At 43.5% G+C, this 19,021-nt stretch overlaps 1 protein-coding gene and 2 pseudogenes across 4 annotated transcripts in view; all 3 read right to left on the bottom strand.

The window, feature by feature from the left end:
* The window catches only part of Klhl6 (kelch-like family member 6), a 47,320-nt gene that overhangs the window by 16,472 nt on the left and 11,827 nt on the right, over positions 1-19,021 (bottom strand). For 3 of the 4 annotated variants that reach the window (XR_015632647.1, NM_001105867.1, XM_087575689.1), the window contains 2 exon segments: positions 14,544-14,709; positions 3,553-4,002 (listed from right to left, as the gene is read on the bottom strand). Coding sequence is in view for 3 of the 4 variants with exons in the window: in NM_001105867.1 (NP_001099337.1) it covers positions 3,553-4,002; positions 14,544-14,709 (616 nt within the window). In the remaining variant the exon portion in view is untranslated. 4 annotated transcript variants of the gene reach the window in all.
* On the bottom strand, positions 5,433-6,343 carry Ewsr1-ps3 (EWS RNA-binding protein 3; annotated as a pseudogene).
* On the bottom strand, positions 6,372-8,184 carry LOC148002698 (RNA-binding protein EWS pseudogene; annotated as a pseudogene).

Here is a 19,021-nt window from a genome sequence, read left to right as displayed (position 1 = left end):
AAGAAGTGCAGACCGACAGGAGCCGGATGTAGATCGCTCCTGAGAGACACAGCCAGAATACAGCAAATATAGAGGCGAATGCCAGCAGCAAACCACTGAACTGAGAATAGGTCCCCTATTGAAGGAATCAGAGAAAGAACTGGAAGAGCTTGAAGGGGCTCGAGACCCCAAAAGTACAACAATGCCAAGCAACCAGAGCTTCCAGGGACTAAGCCACTACCTAAAGACTATACATGGACTGACCCTGGACTCTGACCCCATAGGTAGCAATGAATATCCTAGTAAGAGCACCAGTGGAAGGGGAAGCCCTGGGTCCTGCTAAGACTGAACCCACAGTGAACTAGTCTATGGGGGGAGGGCGGCAATGGGGGGCGGGTTGGGAGGGGAACACCCATAAGGAAGGGGAGGGGGGAGGGGGATGTTTGCCCGGAAACCGGGAAAGGGAATAACACTCGAAATGTATATAAGAAATACTCAAGTTAATAAAAAAAAAAAATTAAAAAAAAAAAAAAAAAAGAAAGAATCTTAGAAAGGACTGAAAGAGCTTGAAGGGGCTTGAGACCCCATATGAACAACAATGCCAACCAACTAGAGCTCCCAGGACTATGCCACTACCCAAAAACTATACATGGACTGACCCTGGGCTCCAACCTCATAGGTAGCAATGAATAGCCTAGTAAGAGCACCAGTGGAAGGGGAAGCCTTTGGTCCTGCTAAGACTGAACTTCCAGTGAACGTGATTGTTGGGGGGAGGATGGTAATGGGGGGAGGATGTGGAGGGGAATACCCATATAGAAGGGGAGGGGGAGGGGTTAAGGGGATGTTGGCCCGGAAACTAGGAAAGGGAATAACAATCGAAATGTAAATATAAAATACTCAAGTTAATAAAGAAAAAAAATAAAGATGAAAAAAAATTAGATCATCAAAAAAAAAAAAAAAAAAAAAAAAAAAACCAAGAGATAAAAAAAAAAAAAAAAAAAAAAGAAAGAATAGAATGGCAAATCCATGGGTAGGAACTTCACCCTTCCGAAGAGCTTTAGTAGGAGAAAGGGGCCCTGCGGGGAACAGGAGGCCTTCAGGTTCAAAGAGAAGCTTCCGAATGAGAAATGAAGCATCATGTCCACAGACAGCTATATTGTGGTCTTAAAGGGGTGTGTGTGTGTGTGTGTGTGTGTGTGTGTGTGTGAGAGAGAGAGAGAGAGAGAGAGAGAGAGAGAGAAACAGACAGACACACAGACAGACACAGACACAGACACAGAGACAAAAGAGAGCCTTTGTTTCAGAGCCTGAGAGCATATACAGCAGAAAATCCATGGAGGAAGAATGGGACCAGAGGGATAAAGAATTCGGAGACACTTGTGCAATGCGTTGGTACCAAAGACACACTTTGCTTCTCTGCACCTTTCTTCCCAACTTCACCTGCTTTCTGTCTCCAAACCTTCCCTCCCCACAGCTAAGACACAACCTAGAACATAAACAGACATCCTTGTTCAAGGACAGTCTTGTAATTTACTATAAGGACAGCCCCTTCCCTCTAGTGGATCCTCAGCACCAGGAACCATACATGGATCTTGTGGTCTTCCATGATGAGTCAGTGGATGGACGGATGGATGGATGGACGGATGTATGGATGGATGGACGGATGGATGGATGGACGGACGGATGAATGGATGGATGGATGGACGGATGAATGGATGGATGGACGGATGGACGGATGAATGGATGGATGGATGGATGGACGGATGGATAGATGGACGGATGGATGGATGGATGAACAAGACAGGTAATCAAGGTCTCTGTGTGGACTGCTTTTTATAATGTAAATCACTACAGTACCCACTCTCCAAAATGGCCTTAGGTAACGTCCTCCTCCCAGGACTCGGAGCACATGTAGTTCCTTTTATACTGTCCACAATCAGTCTCTCTAACTAAAATATTACAGTACAGTTGATGAGGGGAATTTATGAACAGTTTTATGCCACTAAATTCAACTACTTATATGGATGAAGAAATTGTCTGCAACTCCATGTAAGAAGAAACAGACAACCCCAGCAGCATTACTGTGATGCAATTTGAAGTGAAAACCTCCTCTCTCAAAGAAAACCCCAGGCTCGGGAAATGCTATAATACCAAACACCCAGAACACCTGTGAAGAACAGACAGGTGACAGGTTTAAGAAAAACTAAAAAGTTGAGAGATCTACATGAGTAAGGGGACATCCTCTAGAGGAGCCCCAGACAGATACCATTCCAAACTTTTGGCTGAAGTTTCTACCATAATGGCTAATCTTAGAGCTTTTGCACATTGATAGGCACACGGGAGGTTTCATGTGTGTAAATCAATAGCAAATTCTCATAATATAGCTTTCTCATTAGCTTCCTCCTCCACTAAACCTTACCTTGTCTTTATAAGATGCTGAGTAAAAGACATCTTCAGAAATTGCAAAGGAGAATACATAGGAGTCGATGCATTTTGGTACCCATTTAATCATAAATATGGAACATTCACAACACACCAGGGATTTCTAAGATCTAGAGATGAAAAGTTCAGTAGGTCCTAGTTCCTATTTTTAGCAAGTTACAACTTTAGATTATTTACAAAATGATGAAGTCAATGGTTATCATGTGGTATTTGATTGAATCAATAGCCATAAGAAAACAATGGGTTCTTTGGAGAAGTTGACCTTGGCTTGAGTTTTAGAGTAGAAGCAGAAGTTAAGTAGAGGAAGTAAAAAGAAGACGACATTTAGATAGTATCTGCCTTGTTTTAAAGGCTGGGAAAACATATCCTTTGGAGGAACTACATCAAAACTACAACAGAATGTATACATCAACAATTAAAGAAACAGAAGCAATGAATTTGATCAAAAGAGGGACACAGCAGAAGAGTTGGAGTGAGAAGAGGGAAGAGGGGAAATAATGGAGTTATATTTTAATTTAAAAATACATGTTAATTAAATTTGTTTTTAATTAAAAAAATAAAACACCATAGAAGTAGGTGGTAAATGATGGCGGAGACCTGGGCAGGAGATATTCCATCAAAGTGGAGTTTAGGAAACTGTAGCAGAAAGAGTGGGTATCTTCCTGAAAGTGAAGAGCCGAACGGCCAGGGGCAAAGCTCACACCCGTGTCTTCTACCAGACCAGGGGCAGGAATGAGATGGAGGCAGGACAGACTAGGAGCACAGTGATGAAGTCTAAGGGATTTTCAGAAATTCTGGAAAGAAAGGATGAGACTCTCGATCTAGGCAATGTTAGAATAGAACAACAGATACAAATTCTCACAACAGCAGGAAAATGGAAGAAAGTAGAACCCCTTCATAATGGCGATTTGACTAGACCACACAGACCTGGGCAGAGGATGAATGTGAAGGCACAGGGCCACAGCTTTCCAGGTCTCACTTAAGCTTCCCAACAGCTGTATGGAAATGTGATGTCATCCTCATTACACTGAAACCCAGCTTCGGGAATGACGGACTTGTGGACAAGGAGAGTCCCTGGCTATAATGCCTTACATTTCCCACAAAATGCAGTATCTCTCAAGTCCAACTCACCTCGTTGCCAGAAAGATGGTACATCCTGGCTTCCTGAAGCAGGGGGAAGACTTCAGGGCACTGTCTAATGAGAGGGTCTGCTTCCACCATCTCCACGAAGTACCAGGGGTCCAGAAGCGGTAAGCGCACGTTCTCAAGGACACAGGGGAGCAGGCAGAGTCGTTCTGACTGTTTATGCCGGACCCAGCTCATCACAGTCTCAAACACTTGAGACTCTTCAGTCACACACAGGTCGTCGCTCCTCAAAATGTGGTACAAGGTGTCCACGGGAAGTTCGAGGAACTCCTCAGAATTCAGAATCTGAACAAAGTTTTGAATGATGTAGCTTTGAACTTGCGTCTTTAAACTGTCCAAGGAATGTGTGTCTGCCAGCCTCAGTATTCCAATACAATTTTCTGGGTTTAATGCTTCTGTGAGAAAGCTGGCACAGGCATCCACCAGCTGTAGAAACTAAGAGAAGGGAAAAAAGTCAGGCCAGAAAGTGATCATCCTTCAAGAACATTTATCAGTGAGTTGCGTGTGCCAGCCAAACTTAGACACATCGTAAATGCTCAACCACAAGGGGAGAGTCTAAAAATAATACATTCGTATAACAACAACTCTATAAATAGTCTAAGAGCGTGTTTAAGATTACCTTAAGTCACGTGAAAATGTAAAGATTTTCAAACCTCTTCATCAAATCCGATCAAACCCCTAGATTATTTTATTTTATTTTATTTTATTTTATTTTATTTTATTTTATTTTGTAGTGCTGAGGGCAGATACACATCACCACATGCTAAGTGTTCTGCCATCAAGCTGCAGTTCCCACATTTAAGCCTCTGTATTTAATCATCAATTTACAGAAATGATATACAAGTAAATACCTGTTAAATGATACCATAAATAGACATTCAGCTATAGCTATACAGTGGGATAATCCATGGGACAAGTGATTGAATTTCTTCTGTGAATATGCTACAAGTGGGGAAAAAAAGGAGAGAAAAGGAGGAAAAGGATGTAGGAACCTGAGCTCCGCCTACATCTACAAGTCAATGGGCAGCACAAGATGGATGCAGTAGTTATTTTTAAAAGAGGGATCCTAAAGTTGGGCGGAGGGATGAGGGGTCAGGATGAGTCTTGAAAGAATTAGAGAAGAAGTGAGATATAAATAAGATGAAGAGACATTCTATCCATGTATAGATTATCAAAGAATAAAAGTATATTAAAGACGAGAGACTGGGGAGATAATATCAACTTACTTCAACGTATGAACCATATTTGGATCACCGATTTAAGTAACGAAGTCAGAGAAGTGTCTACAGGCACTAATATTTAGGGGCATGAAAAAGTATTATTATTTTTAAGAGCGATAATGGCTTTATCATTATTTTAAGTAAGAATCTTTGTCTTTTAAGCTATGGAGATGGCTCAGCGGATAGAAGTGCTTGTTAATCAAACCCGATGACCCAAGTTCTGATCCCCAGAACCCACAATCACACGCTTAATGATGAAAGGATCTGCTATCCCACTATTCCCTATGGAAGACTGGGACAGGAGGATGCATTACAGCACATGGGCCTGCCAGCCTGGTTTACGCACCTTATCTCAAACAAGGTAGAAGGTAAGGCCCAAATTCAAAGGTTGTCCTCTGACTCCACATTCAGGTTATGGCATGCATGCACCTGCACCGATATACAACGACATGCGTGCATAGCTCACTCCCTCCTTCCCTCCCTCTTTCCTTGCCCTTCCCCCTCATGACACTTTTTTTTTTTTTTTTTTTTTTTTTTTTTACCATTTAACTTGTTTCAGTGTTTCTTCACAAATGGTGAAAATCCTAAAGTACAGACAAGGAATAGCCATACTGTTGTCACCAACATTATAAATATGAAATTATAAATTTAAACATTTTCTGGTTTAAAAAAATAGATCTGTTCGTCAGTGCAGTTCTGCAGGTGTCTAGTAGGGTGGGTCTCTGTGTTCCTGACCGTGTCCACCTTTATCCATTTTCCCAGGTCCTCCACGTCCACCTCTTTTTCCTCCCATCTGTCCCATTAAAGGTCCAGGAGGCCTCCAGGAACCACCTCACCGTCCTCCACCAAAGCCACCTCGTTCCACGTCACGGCCACCTCAGAAGCCTCCTCTGTCTCTACCTCTGCCACCTCTGAACATTCCTTGAGGACCACCACAGTCCATGAGTCCACCTCTTCCTCCTCGCATGCCACCAGGGCCACCTCAGCCTCGATCACCACCCCAGGTAGAAAGGGTGGCAGGAGGAAGCCCTCGGGCTTAGGGGCTGTACACTGGTTGCATTCTGTTCTCCAAGGGAAATTCTGGTTTCCACAGCCCAGGCTGGGACACTGCCAGTCTCCAGCTCGGTGCTGGGCATTTCCTCCTCCAGAGAGGTTCCCTCTGGAGTATCCTCTGTCTCCTCCACAGCCTCCGATGTGACCCATGGGTCCTCCGGGACCTCCACAAAGTGATGGTGGCGTCCCTCTGCCCTCACAAGGTGGCATGCCACCCCGCATGCTGTTCATTGGAGGCTTCTTTCAGGCAAGAGAAACTAAGTTTGCTTCCTTGAAAATCCCATCACACCGTTCCACGGCAGCCTTCGCAGTTGGTGGATCTTCATAGGACACTGTGGCGTCACCTTTGTGGTTCACCTTGACAACCCCACACTGCTTAAAGAAGTCTGCCAGATCATCCAGACTCACAGTGTCATTTAATCTTTGTCATAAACTGTACTGTTGTCAGAGTCTTCATTGGGTTCTACAGGAAGGCCTACATCAAGATCTGGTCCTCCCTCCATGGGTCCACCAGGCTTTATTGAAGCCACCTCACTCTCCAGTGCCCATTCCACCGCGTCCTTCTCCCCGCCCACCTCTGCTCATGCCTCCATAATCAAATGCCCCTCTTCTCCTGTCCCGATTATCAGGTCCACTCAAGCTCCGGTTCTCTCCTGGTCCGGAAAATCCTCCAGATTCTTGCGCATAAACACCCATGCTACTCGAGTGGTTCTGTCGGAATGAACTCTGCTGCCCATAGCTGCTGCTCTGTTGGCTATACTGACTTGGAGCCTGGCTGTAGGATCCAGTCTGAGGGAAGAAACTTGTGGGAGGCTGCTGCCCATAGCTGCTCTATTGACCATAGCTACTCAACGGTTCATAGCTGCTTGCTGCCCATAGGTGTTCTGCTGAGAGTAACTGCTCTGATTGAAACTAGTCTGTGAGGAGGATAAAATGGAGGTGTGGCGACTGGTTGCATTGGGTAGCTCCCAGGTACCTGGGGAGAACTGTAGTCCCTAACTCTGTCCATATCCTAGGCTGGTTTGGTTGTAACCCGCTGTGCTAGGTTGAGGTTAACTAGTCTCAGCAGGTCTGTTACCATCCTGTGGTCTTGTTAGTGTGATGGCTGCCAGAGGCAGGGTAGGCGGGCTGGGTCCCATATGCAGACTGAGCTACGTAAGAGGCCTGCACTGTGGTGACTGTAGCAGTGGCGGTGTCATAAGCACCATATCCTTGGACAGGTTGGCTGTATGCCTGGGGAGCAGTTGGAGTGGTATAACCAATGGGAGGCTGTCCGTAAGAAGTTGCGTATGCAGTCTGCCGGTAGATGGCAGTGCTCTGAGCCTTGGTATAGCTGACACCAGTAGGCTGTCCCCTAGGTTCCATGGCTTTGTTGCCCATATGCCTGGGTGGTCTGTGCATATCCTTGACTTGGCTGGGCAGTGTAAGCACTATAACCCGGCTTAGCTATAGATACTGCAATCTGCAGACGCCATTTTCTCTCTTTCCTCCTCGTTCTCTCAAGGTCTGTCTCCCTCTCGAGTTACTCATAACACTTTTAGAAAGAGTTCTTGCCTTTTAAAGATACACCGAAAAAAAAAGTAGCTGACTGTGAGCAAAGAAAAAATGATTGCAAGTTACACAAGCACAGAAACGAACTGAAATGTCATAAATTGAACTAATAAGTGTTTAAATATCACATATCTTGTGGCAAATTAAATTGAAATAAGCCACACAGCCTCAAGAACTAATCGTTAGTGTCCATTCCCCACTGGCTTTCACAGGACTTTTCATTCCAGGACCTAAGGTAGCAGAAAGCCCTAACTGAAATCTACTGGCCCAAAATAGAAGAGGAAACAGCCTTGGCAGGGACACACAAACTCTCTGAAAGCTTCAGAGGTAGCCCATGCAGTTGCCATCCATACTTAGCTGACCAGAGTAAGCCATGATGCAATCTCTTCCATCCAAGGACAATAAATCTCCACAGAAACCGGTCCCACAAGGGAATATAATTTGAGGCATCAGACTCACTAATAAAGCTATAAGGATATTTTCTGTATCTTTGTTAATGTCTATGTTTATTTACCCCTCCCCAGATGAATTAAAAAACATTGATCGGATCCCACATCCCACTTTAACGCTATCGACTTCCTCAAGAGTGTGTGTGTGTGAGCTTAATGTTTAGACAGCATTCTACAAATTCCAAAGCACTGCCATAGCCTTTAGGATACGTGCTCGTTTCGCTGACAACATCTCACAAACATTTCAGTTCACTCTTGTTCTCTGGAGCTTTGCTCTGAACGAGTCCAGTCTCCTTCTCCACTGGGCTCCACAGGGTCACATTCTCCCTGTGCTTGAGTTGCATTGACCATTTAAGGGGGAAGAAAAGGGAGATCCCAGGTAGGACAGGAGAGAAAACTGATCTGAAGGCAGGTGCTGGTGGATAAGGGGACAGACCTGACAGACCTGGAGTGTGGTGTGCAAAGTACAGGTTCAGGTGAGGAGGGGGAGCTGTTGGGATATAGGGAGAGTTGGGCAGAAGTGGTCTTAGGGTCGGTTTTGAACTGGCAGACTGGGTTGAGTGGAGTTCAGTCTTTATACTAGAGTAGCCTGTGACACACATCCCCAACTCTCAGTCTTTTGTTCAATTATGAAACATGATTTTTCCCTATCAGACCATATCTTCCAACTGATTATATAGAAAATGTTTCTTTGTAGCTGTTGTGGTTTGGTTTTGTAGGTTTGGGGGTTTTGTTTGCTTGCTTGTTTTGTTTTTGTTTTGTTTATTTTAGCAGCCCAAAGTGGCCTCAAACTCTTCATCCTCTTGCCTCAGCCCTCCAAATACTGGGATAATGGGCTTGTGTCACTGTGCCCAGCTCTGGGAAACTCTATGAGCTAATTATTGTTGTGGCGATATAATGAAGCATCTGGCTCATCTTGGACGTTTCAGTCCCGGGTAAACGACTGCGTATAGAGAAAAGGAGGAATAGGGAAAGCAGAGAAATGCCACCTCCCCTGGAAGCTCCTTAAAAGCTGGTTCTCCAGGATGGCTTCTCCAACGAATTATTTTCATCCCCTCCTCAGCCCATCTGTAGGGAGCCTTAGAAGCTTGGCTCTGTGCTCTCCCCAGTCAAGTCTAGGAACTCAGGTTCTAGGTTACAATTTTGGGTTTTTTGTTTCCAGCCAATACCTTCTCCAAATTTGACAACAGAAGTTAGAAAAGACAAAGGAATAAAAGATCTATTAGGCATCTGGGATGTACTAAGACCTGTGCACTTTTTCAGCTGTCATTGAATGTAACAAACTACTTTTCAACTAATCTGTTTTTATTTAATTAGCAAAAAAGAAAATATTCAGATTACATTTTTAGAGAGGAGGGGATAGAGAGTTCGGAGTAAACAATGTTGCCTGAAGTCACAGAGCAGATGGGAAGATAATCCAGCTTGTCACTTACAACTGCTAATTACAGCTTCAGGCTTGCACTGTTGAGCTAACAAAAAGCCAGAAGCTTTTCTTTTTTTTTTTTTTTTTTTTTTTTTTTTGAATAACTTTTTAAATTTTTTTTTTTTATTAACTTGAGTATTTCTTATATACATTTCGAGTGTTATTCCCTTTCCCGGTTTCCGGGCAAACATCCCCCTCCCCCCTCCCCTTCCTTATGGGTGTTCCCCTCCCAACCCTCCCCCCATTGCCGCCCTCCCCCCATAGACTAGTTCACTGGGGGTTCAGTCTTAGCAGGACCCAGGGCTTCCCCTTCCACTGGTGCTCTTACTAGGATATTCATTGCTACCTATGGGGTCAGAGTCCAGGGTCAGTCCATGTATAGTCTTTAGGTAGTGGCTTAGTCCCTGGAAGCTCTGGTTGCTTGGCATTGTTGTACTTTTGGGGTCTCGAGCCCCTTCAAGCGCCAGAAGCTTTTCTAAAGACCTTATGACCACAAGGGAAGGTAGGTTTCTCTGATTGCCTAAGTTCTCCCAAAATATGTGTCAACAAGAATTTCTGAGTGACCTAGCCAGCTGCTGGGAATTTGCTGGCATGCAAGACAGCTATGAGAACAAGGAATTGTTGCTCATATATTTGTCTTTGGATGAGTGTTCAACTACTGCTTCATGAACCTGGTTTTCAGAACTGAGAGATGACATATAATGGCAACAGGTAGCCAATTTCCTGTTTAGAGGGATACATGAATAAAAGGTTACAGTAAGCACCTGACTCTTTGACAGGAACTCCTGAAATAGCACCAAACAGACGGTGGCTACACAGGAACTCCTAAAATACCATCAAAGACATGACCACAGTTCCCATAAGAAGTGCCTGCCTTAAAGAGGCCATTTGTAGGTATTCTTTTGAGGAATATCTATTCAGATTCTTGACTCATTTGAAGTCTTTCAGGGCGTGTGTGTGTGTGTGTGTGTGTGTGTGTGTGTGTGTGTGTGTGTATAGTACATTTGCATAGTGGTAATGTCAAATATCAAAATGCCAACATGGTTGCTCTCATGATTGATAACCTACTCAAAGAGTAACATATATTTAACAGAAGGCATCCAGGTGCCACGGAGCTGCTGGACTACTGAACTATTTTCTGAACACTCAACTCTACCACACCTAAGTCTATTTGAACACTGCAAATACTTCAACTAATATTTGATTTAAAAAAAAAAAACAAGCAAAGAAATAACACCAGTACAGTCAGCCCAATTGAAGTACATATGAAAAGCCAAGATAGCATAACTCCGTCAAGAACTACTAATTCCACAGTGATGACATCTAATGAGAGTGAGTTAAATAAAATCCCAGACACTGAACTCAAATGAACAATCATAAGTATGTTCAAAGAGGAAAGAAGGCACCTGAGTTAGAACATAACCAGCGGAATGAAATAAGGACATTGATGCAAATTTTAAAAACTAATTTCCACAAGAGAAATAATGAAGAAATATGAGTCTGAATTGCTGGAAATGAAAAACCCAGTCAAAACAAAAGCTCTACATCAATAGAATAGATCTACAAAGGCTAGAATAGCTTACTTAGCCTAAAGACAATGTAGAAAAAGAGGAGCAGTCAAAACAGGGCCGAATAAAAGAATAAAGTACCAGCGGGATGTAGGCGACACTCTGAAAAGATAAATCTATGGATAACAGGCGCAAAAGAATATAGTTCTGAAGACATAGAATACAGTTTTAAAAGAATTTTGAACGTACAAGGAGTGAGATACCTCCCTGAAGTTATAGCTCGGTTAGGCACCATGGGTCTATAACAGAGCATAAGCCATTCCTATTTCTCTTGGTTGCCTACCATAACTACAATGTAAGGCCACAGTGCTGAAGACACTGTATACTTTGGTTGAGGAAAATATAGAAATCAATCACAAACAGACTGGGATCCTCCGGTGCAGGCTGCTGTTGAAGAAAAGACATCAATGGTCTTACCTAGCACTTGCTTCAGTTTCAACTTACCAGTCATAATAAGCTTAATGGTGCCTAGCAGATTGACTTTTATGAGAAAACAACTTCCTGGTTGGACTTGAGGCCCATCCCACAGGAGGAAATCATGCCTGGGTCAAAACCCCATGAGTAAGGAACTCATGGGCCCTGGGGTTATATATTCAAATGTTCATGATGCCTACTTTCCTTCTAAATATTATCCTTATACCCGCTCTTGACCTTGGTCATAGAGGCTTCTTTTTGCAGTGGGCAGCAGTCAATGGAAAGATGCATAATTGGGCAGGGTGCTGAGAATGGGTGGCTGGGTTCTCAATCCTAAATGGGACATTTACATTAACTACACAACCCCCGGGGCTCAGGAAGCAGGTGGAAGAAAAGACAGGAAGAAGGAGATGATGAATAGAGAGGATTAACATAAAATGCCACCTTCTGAATATGACAAGTCACATATAAAGGCAGTTCCATCAGAGTAACAGATATTTTTCAAATTAAAATGTAAAAGCAGGGGGCTGGAGAGATGGCTCAGCGGTTAAGAGCACCCGACTGCTCTTCCAGAGGTCCTCAGTTCAATTCCCAGCAACCACATGGTGGCTCACAACCATCTGTAAGGAGATCCGATGCCCTCTTCTGGTGTATCTGAAGACAGCTACAGTGTACTTATATATAATAAATAAATCTTTTTTAAAAAATGTAAAAGCAGGGAGGACCTGGAAAAAACATATTTTCAAATTCTTATAAACAAGGGCCAACTCGGGCTATTATACCCAGCAAAGCTATCTGTTATAATGAGAGGAAAAATAAAAATTTTGCATGATAAAAATAAGCTAAAAGAATCTATGACTATTAAGCTAGTTCTGAGAAATTCCTTGAAAGAATCCTACAGACTGAAGAGAAAAACAAATCTAACCATGAGGCCACAGCTTCAGGATCTCCTTGCCTTTCTATTACTACCCTTGGGTGTACCTCAGTTGTGAAGCAAGAGAAGTGTGCCAACACCTCACATATCCTTAGTACACACATTTCTTGCTGGGCAACTCCTGACCCAGGAAATAAGAGGATGTGATCTGTCAGCACTTGGAGCATACACAGTGTTCCTTTACACATCCCAGCTAGTGAAGTTAGAGGCTGTTAGATACCCTACTCAGATGTACACTTTTTTTTTTTTTATTAACTTGAGTATTTCTTATGTACATTTCGAGTGTTATTCCCTTTCCCGGTATCCGGGCAAACATCCTCCTCCCCCCTCCCCTTCCTTATGGGTGTTCCCCTCCCAACCCTCCCCCCATTGCCGCCCTCCCCCCACCAGTTTAGTTCACTGGGGGTTCAGTCTTAGCAGGACCCAGGGCTTCCCCTTCCACTGGTGCTCTTACTAGGATATTCATTGCTACCTATGAGGTCAGAGTCCAGGGTCAGTCCATGTATAGTCTTTAGGTAGTGGCTTAGTCCCTGGAAGCTCTGGTTGCTTGGCATTGTTGTACATATGGGGTCTCGAGCCCCTTCAAGCTCTTCCAGTTCTTTCTCTGATTCCTTCAACGGGGGTCCTATTCTCAGTTCAGTGGTTTGCTGCTGGCATTCGCCCCTGTATTTGCTGTATTCTGGCTGTGTCTCTCAGGAGCGATCTACATCCGGCTCCTGTCGGTCTGCACTTCTTTGCTTCATCCCAGATGTACACTTCTACTTCAATGAAGGTCATATTGTTAAAGTAGTGGGAAGGAGGGGGTGAGTTACAAATAGGCATGAAGTTAGTGATTTCTCCATCCCATAAAGAGGGATAGTTTCCTACCAATCAAAGGGGTTAATGGCAAGCACAGACATCAGGTCAGGAGAATGACTTGGCAACATTACCAGGAAAGCAGACCTGCTGGAAATGATTGGCTTGGCAACTTCAGGATGCCCCGGGGAACTGAGACAATAAAATTGACTATTACTCAAAATTCATTAAGGCTGAATTGTGATGGATTTCCTTTCCACACTCCTGTCTTTTGCCAGATTTTTTAATAAATCCCTAACCCCAACTTCAACAGATCTAAACCCGCTACCAACCATCTTAGATCCAGAACCCTTCAGGGATACTTACTTTCCCATACTTTGGGTTCTGTTCCCTTCAAGTACCAAGCCAATTATGACATAAACAAAAATCACCTCCATAAGAGCCAAGCCATACATAAGATTTGATGCTCATCTCTGGTTCCTAGGTGTGACTTGGCCTATCCCCAGACTCTGTTTCTTACACATCTAGGCAACAAGACAACATTAATATGATGAAACCAACTTCAACAGAATAATCGGAGTCCTGGCCATAGGTGATAATTTAGACGGGACCTTTGTTATAATTATAGATGCAATTGATATAACCCCTGGTCTAATTAGTTTATGAAGCCAGTGTAATTGCTATAATCATACTGAAGCAAATATCATTGAATAGAAACAATATATTATTTTAAAATAAATCATAATTCTGAACTCTTCTCTCTTCTGTGACACTGCTTACCTCTCGATGTTCTCCTTTCACAGCCACCAAGTGCTTGTCACATGTATCTTGATTCCCCCACATTTAGACAGCATCACTGCCTGAAAGCTGCACAGCGTGACGGCAAGCAGTGCTTTCTCCAATCAGAAAACCCAGTTTCAACTCTCAGCACTTTCCGTCATATTCTGTGTTCCCTTAATTTCCTGTCCAACTCACACTCCGATGTTCTGTACAGAAAGCATGGGCTCCACCACCGGCTCTAACTGGGCTGCTACACTTGGCAGCCACTGTTCTACACTTAGATATTAAGTGTAGAACCAGGCAATACATTCCCCGCTTCATCTGATGACATAGGTAATGCCTCATCCCATGACCTACCACTAACTATCCAAACAAACACCTTCTGACCTTCAGGTAACCTTGTCCTGTGCGTGTGCCTCTCTGTGTCTTTCTCTGTGTCTCTTAGGTCTGTCTCTCTCTCTGTCTCTCTGTCTCTCTGTCACTCTCTCTCTTTGTCTGTCTCTCTCTGTGTCTCTTCTGTCTCTCTCTGTTTCTCTGTGTTTGTATCTCTGTGTCTATGTCTCTCTCTGTGTTTGTATCTCTGTGTCTATGTCTGTCAGTCTGTCTGACTTTGTGTACATGTATCTCTGTGTGTGTGTGTGTGTGTGTGTGTGTGTGTGTGTGTGTCTGTGTGTATTTGCATGCATGTGCAAATCTCAGATACAGGTCTGGCAGCCACCCTAAACAGGTCTCTGGGGGCTCCCTGCTTCCATTTGTTTCAAAGAGTACAGAACTTGTTTGGTCACACACCTGGAAAAGGTTGGCAGCCTCCAGAACCCGCTGAACATTCTGCTTGGTGATCAGAGCCTTGCTTGTGTATGTGTAGTTCAGGAGCGTGTGCATGGTCTCAGCATCCACCCCTTTAATAATGATCCTCTTCTCATACTTTTCCTTTAAGTCGTTGCAGAACATGGCCCTAGAAGAGAGACCTGTGATGTCAATCCTTCCAGGATCCTGTGTTCCAAACCTGAACAGATTCCCCCTTTAAATCTGACCTCCTGCAACAGTGAAGTCCCAAGGTCAGGACCTAAACTGATTGCCAACATAAAAACAGCCATTTGACTTGCTGGCTTCTTGATATCTTCCCCTTTGGTTCTTTATCTCTCCTTGAATATGCTAAGTCAATGACTATCGCAAAGAAGAGTTCTTAAACGAAGTCAATGTATTTCAAGGTGACACATTATTAGTCTCTCTAAGATCATCTATACTCTTAATTGAACATAATTCCTAAATGTAGTTTCTGAATTCTCTCTTAGAATCACGTGCAGTGGATGACGCACTACTCCAGTTTAACTCACATTTGGATTTCCCAGAAAATTAAAGGAATTTGGCATGCAATAAGCAATACACGAGGAAGCCAAATAAGACCAGGTGCTTAGAGAAGGTTGCTTCAGCCTAGTCCTGGAGGGACTAGAGGACACACTTCACAACTATCACAAGAGATAAAGACATTGCTTGACAGTCAAGGACTCCTCTAGGAACAGATAATTCTCAAGCAACCTGGTTTTTTCAAAAGCCCAGAAGAAAGCCAAAAAGAAGTGCTGCCCAATGGTTGTGGCAGGCAGAAGCCTGGAGCCCACACAAAGCTTAGACTCATTCACATCATCCAATAAATGAGAAAATACAAATCAATTATCTGCTTGATGGTAATTGATAAATTCCCACTGACTGATAAATTTCCTGAAGTATTTGAAGACTAAGTAAGATAACATACATAAATAAAAACTCAAACAAGTAAGACATTCCCATTCCAGGCCAGATCAGAGGGATTTTAGCTGGTGAGAGACATGGTGTTTGATGGATGAATTAATTAATTTTCTTGTTGCTGCAGCCAAACAGATAGCAAGAATCAACTTAAGGGAAGAATTCTCTGGTTCCTGTCTTGAAAGCACAGTCATATGAGAGGGAAAGCACAGCAGCAAGGATGATTGTGGTAGCAGGAAGATGAACCACTTCCTTGTATTTTCAAATCACAAAGCAGAGAGAGGACAGGAAGTGGAGCTGGGTCGTAAGCAAGAAGGCCTACTCCCAGATACCCACTTCCTCCAACTAGGTCCCACATCCTCCCTATACAGCTCAACCAGCTAGGAACTAAGCATTCAAACGCACAAGCATGCTAAGGACTATTGACATCTAAATTCTGAGAGCAGGACATACACAGCTTCAGCCCTGAGCCTGCCAGTCTCTCTTAGCTTGTCCTAGTCTCTCTTAGGTCCCTAGTCTCAGACTTTCTGCATGCTGTCCACCCTATATCTACAGCAAAGGTGGAGCCAGGGTTATGGTAGCACCAACTCTAAAACCCTTTATGGACGCAAGAAAGAAGACAAAAAGAAGTATAAGAAAACTGTCTTTCTCTCCAGGTCTCTCTATACATCTGACTCCCAATGTCTCAGCATTCCTTTCTCTCCTCCAACATGTTGTCACTGCCCTTGGCCATGGCCAGCATGTTGAACACAAATAAAGGGGAACTAAAGCTAAGCCAACAAACTCTTCATCGACTGAACCCCCAGGCAGCTATTGCTGTCCCCACCCCAGAGATTCATTCATGCACATTCATGAACAAATTTTGGTCTCTATGATGGCCAGTCACAGAAGAGACACTATAAGTAGAACTTAGGGCCCTTGCTGGAGCCTAACAGAAGACAATACTCAATAAAATCAGTAGGATACAAAGTCAAACACTGGGGAATTAATTCAGCATTGACACTGAGTACACTAAACAGGGTCTGCTCTCTGGTAGCAGAGCCAACTTGGTTGTTAGCAATTTACCTCTCAGTGGGGGTAGTGGGGATATAGAGGGGTGATGCATAAGAATAAAGTATAGACATATGTGGCACACGCCTGTCATTCCAGTACACAGGAGGTGAAAGCAGGAAGATAAGGAGCTCAAGGTCAACCACCCTCCCACTACACGGCCAATTCAAACTCAGCCTAAGCTAAATATCTCAAGGGGGGAATGAAAATGCCATAATGAACCCCACCCTTTGTATGCTAACTTAAAGAGATAAGAATAATTAAGAATAATAGCAGGTTGTGATGGTACCTGCCAGTAGGATATGCCAAACAAGCAGAAGTAGGAGGGTCAGATAGATATATTTCTCTTTTTGTAGGCTAGGTGTGTCAGCATAAGCCTTTAGTCCCAGTACTTGAGAGGCCAAGGCAGGCAAATCTCTGTGAGTTTGAGACTTGCCTGTTTTAAAACAATAATAACAAAGAGTTAGGAAGAAATGAAATGAAATGAAGGAGAGAAGGAGAGAGAGAGAGAAGGAGGAAGAAGACGAGGAGGAGGAAAGGAAAGGAAAGGAGAGGAGAGGAGAGGAGAGGAGAGGAGAGGAGAGGAGAGGAGAGGAGAGGAAAGGAAAGGAAAGGAAAGGAAAGGAAAGGAAAGGAAAAGAAAAGAATAAGGAAGCCCCAAGGAGGACTAGTAAGAAATGTGAAGGTGTGAGTTCAATCCACAGGACCCTTATGATAGAAAGAGAACCAACTCCCAGAAATTGTCCTATGACCTCCATACATAAGCCCACATACATGTTCTCCCATGTATCCACCTCTCTCAATAACAAAAATAAAAATAAAAAATGTACCCCTTAGCATGTAAGTGAAATATTATATAATAAAAAATAATTTCTAGAAAGATGTGGACCAACTCGCATGAGATCCTCATTTTAAAACAAAAATAGTTTCAGAGCAGTAAGTCAGTTGTCCAGTACAGTGACTCAGTGATACCTCAGTGCAGAGCCTGAGTCATTCAGCACATCTCCTACCACACAGATGTGTAGCCATGGGTCCGTGACTCCAGTCTCCCATACAGAGATGTAGCCATGGGCCGGTGATTCCAGTCTCCCATCACAACCATGGATGTAGCCAAAGGCCCATGACTCATCTACATGAAGTCAGACCCAGTTGAGAACACTTCCTGGGCCACACAGCCCTTCAGTGACCATGGGGCTTAGCCCTCAAATAGGGTCCCTTCTCAAATATTGTTTCTTCAAAGATGCTCTCCCTCATGCTGTACCCAATCAAAAATCATCACTGTACCTTTCTTTCCTTTTCTTCACAGCCTAACACTGTACTATACTTGTTCACTAATTTAATGATCACCCTCTCTGCTACCCTATGAACAGAACGAACTGACGGTCACTGCCGCTGAATCCCCAGTGCCTAGCACAGTGCTAGTGGAGATGCCATCTCTATAGAAAATCAGAAAATAAATGAGTGAGTGAGCTAGTTAGTTGATGGATGCTCTATCTGAGATCCTTAGAACTGTTTCTTGTTGGTCATCCTCCCATTAAAAAATTCCTATCAGACACACAGGGCCTGCATTTGAAATCTCCACACAGGGCCTGAATTTGAAATCTCCACAAGCACTCCACTTTCTACTCTGACGAGCTCTGCGGGCTCCTGAACATCCTGATATGTCCCTGATGGAACTTCTCACCCATTCCAACTGACCTGTGGCTTACCCTCTCCTGCACCCTCCCTGCCTCAACACCAGGCCTGCAAACAAGTACTCCCCAGTCACATCTACTGTCACATGCATTCTAACCCATGCCTGTCCCTACTTAGTTCCCTGCTCAGCCCTTCACGTCCCCTTCATATCAAGGATTAACTTCTCTGCTACACGAAGATATTCTGTGTTGCGTCACTAACATTAACTGCAAAGTGGATAAAATTCAACTCAAGAATACAAACAAGTAGCTGTCTGTAGATAACACAGAATAACAGCCTGCAATTCCAGTGCTCAGAAAATTGAAGTGAGAGGATTTTAAAATCAAGATCAACCCAAAATACCTATCAAGAATCTGTTTTAAAGCGTGTGTGTGTGTGTGTGTGTGTGTGTTTTCACATATATGCAACTAGGTTAAGACATCATTTTCAGTTTCATCATGTAAGGTACTAAGAGCAGCATTGATAAAAAAGGAATATGCTTTCAGGGTAGCCAATCAAAGGAGTTTCCATTGCAAAAAGATCAGGAGTCAGCAGATCCAGCTGTGATGGAAAGTAACATGATTTTGCTGTTTATGACAGCCAGAAACACTGAGCTGCAGGCACTGAACCCTTCCATTCCCTAACCCAATTCCTTTTTTTTTTCTTTTTAAATTTATTTATTTTAAAATGTGGATGGTTTCTCTGCACGTGTGGTGTGTACTGTATGCACACAGTACCTATGAAAGCCAGAAGAGAACATCAGATCTCCTGGAACTGGAGCTAGAGACAGTTGTGAGCTG

The sequence above is a fragment of the Rattus norvegicus genome, chromosome 11 (assembly GCF_021556685.1).
Source record: "Rattus norvegicus strain SHRSP/BbbUtx chromosome 11, alternate assembly SHRSP_T2T, whole genome shotgun sequence".
NCBI lineage: Eukaryota > Metazoa > Chordata > Mammalia > Rodentia > Muridae > Rattus > Rattus norvegicus.
Note: the sequence above shows the minus strand (reverse complement) of the source record. Positions and strands in the feature narration are given on the sequence as shown.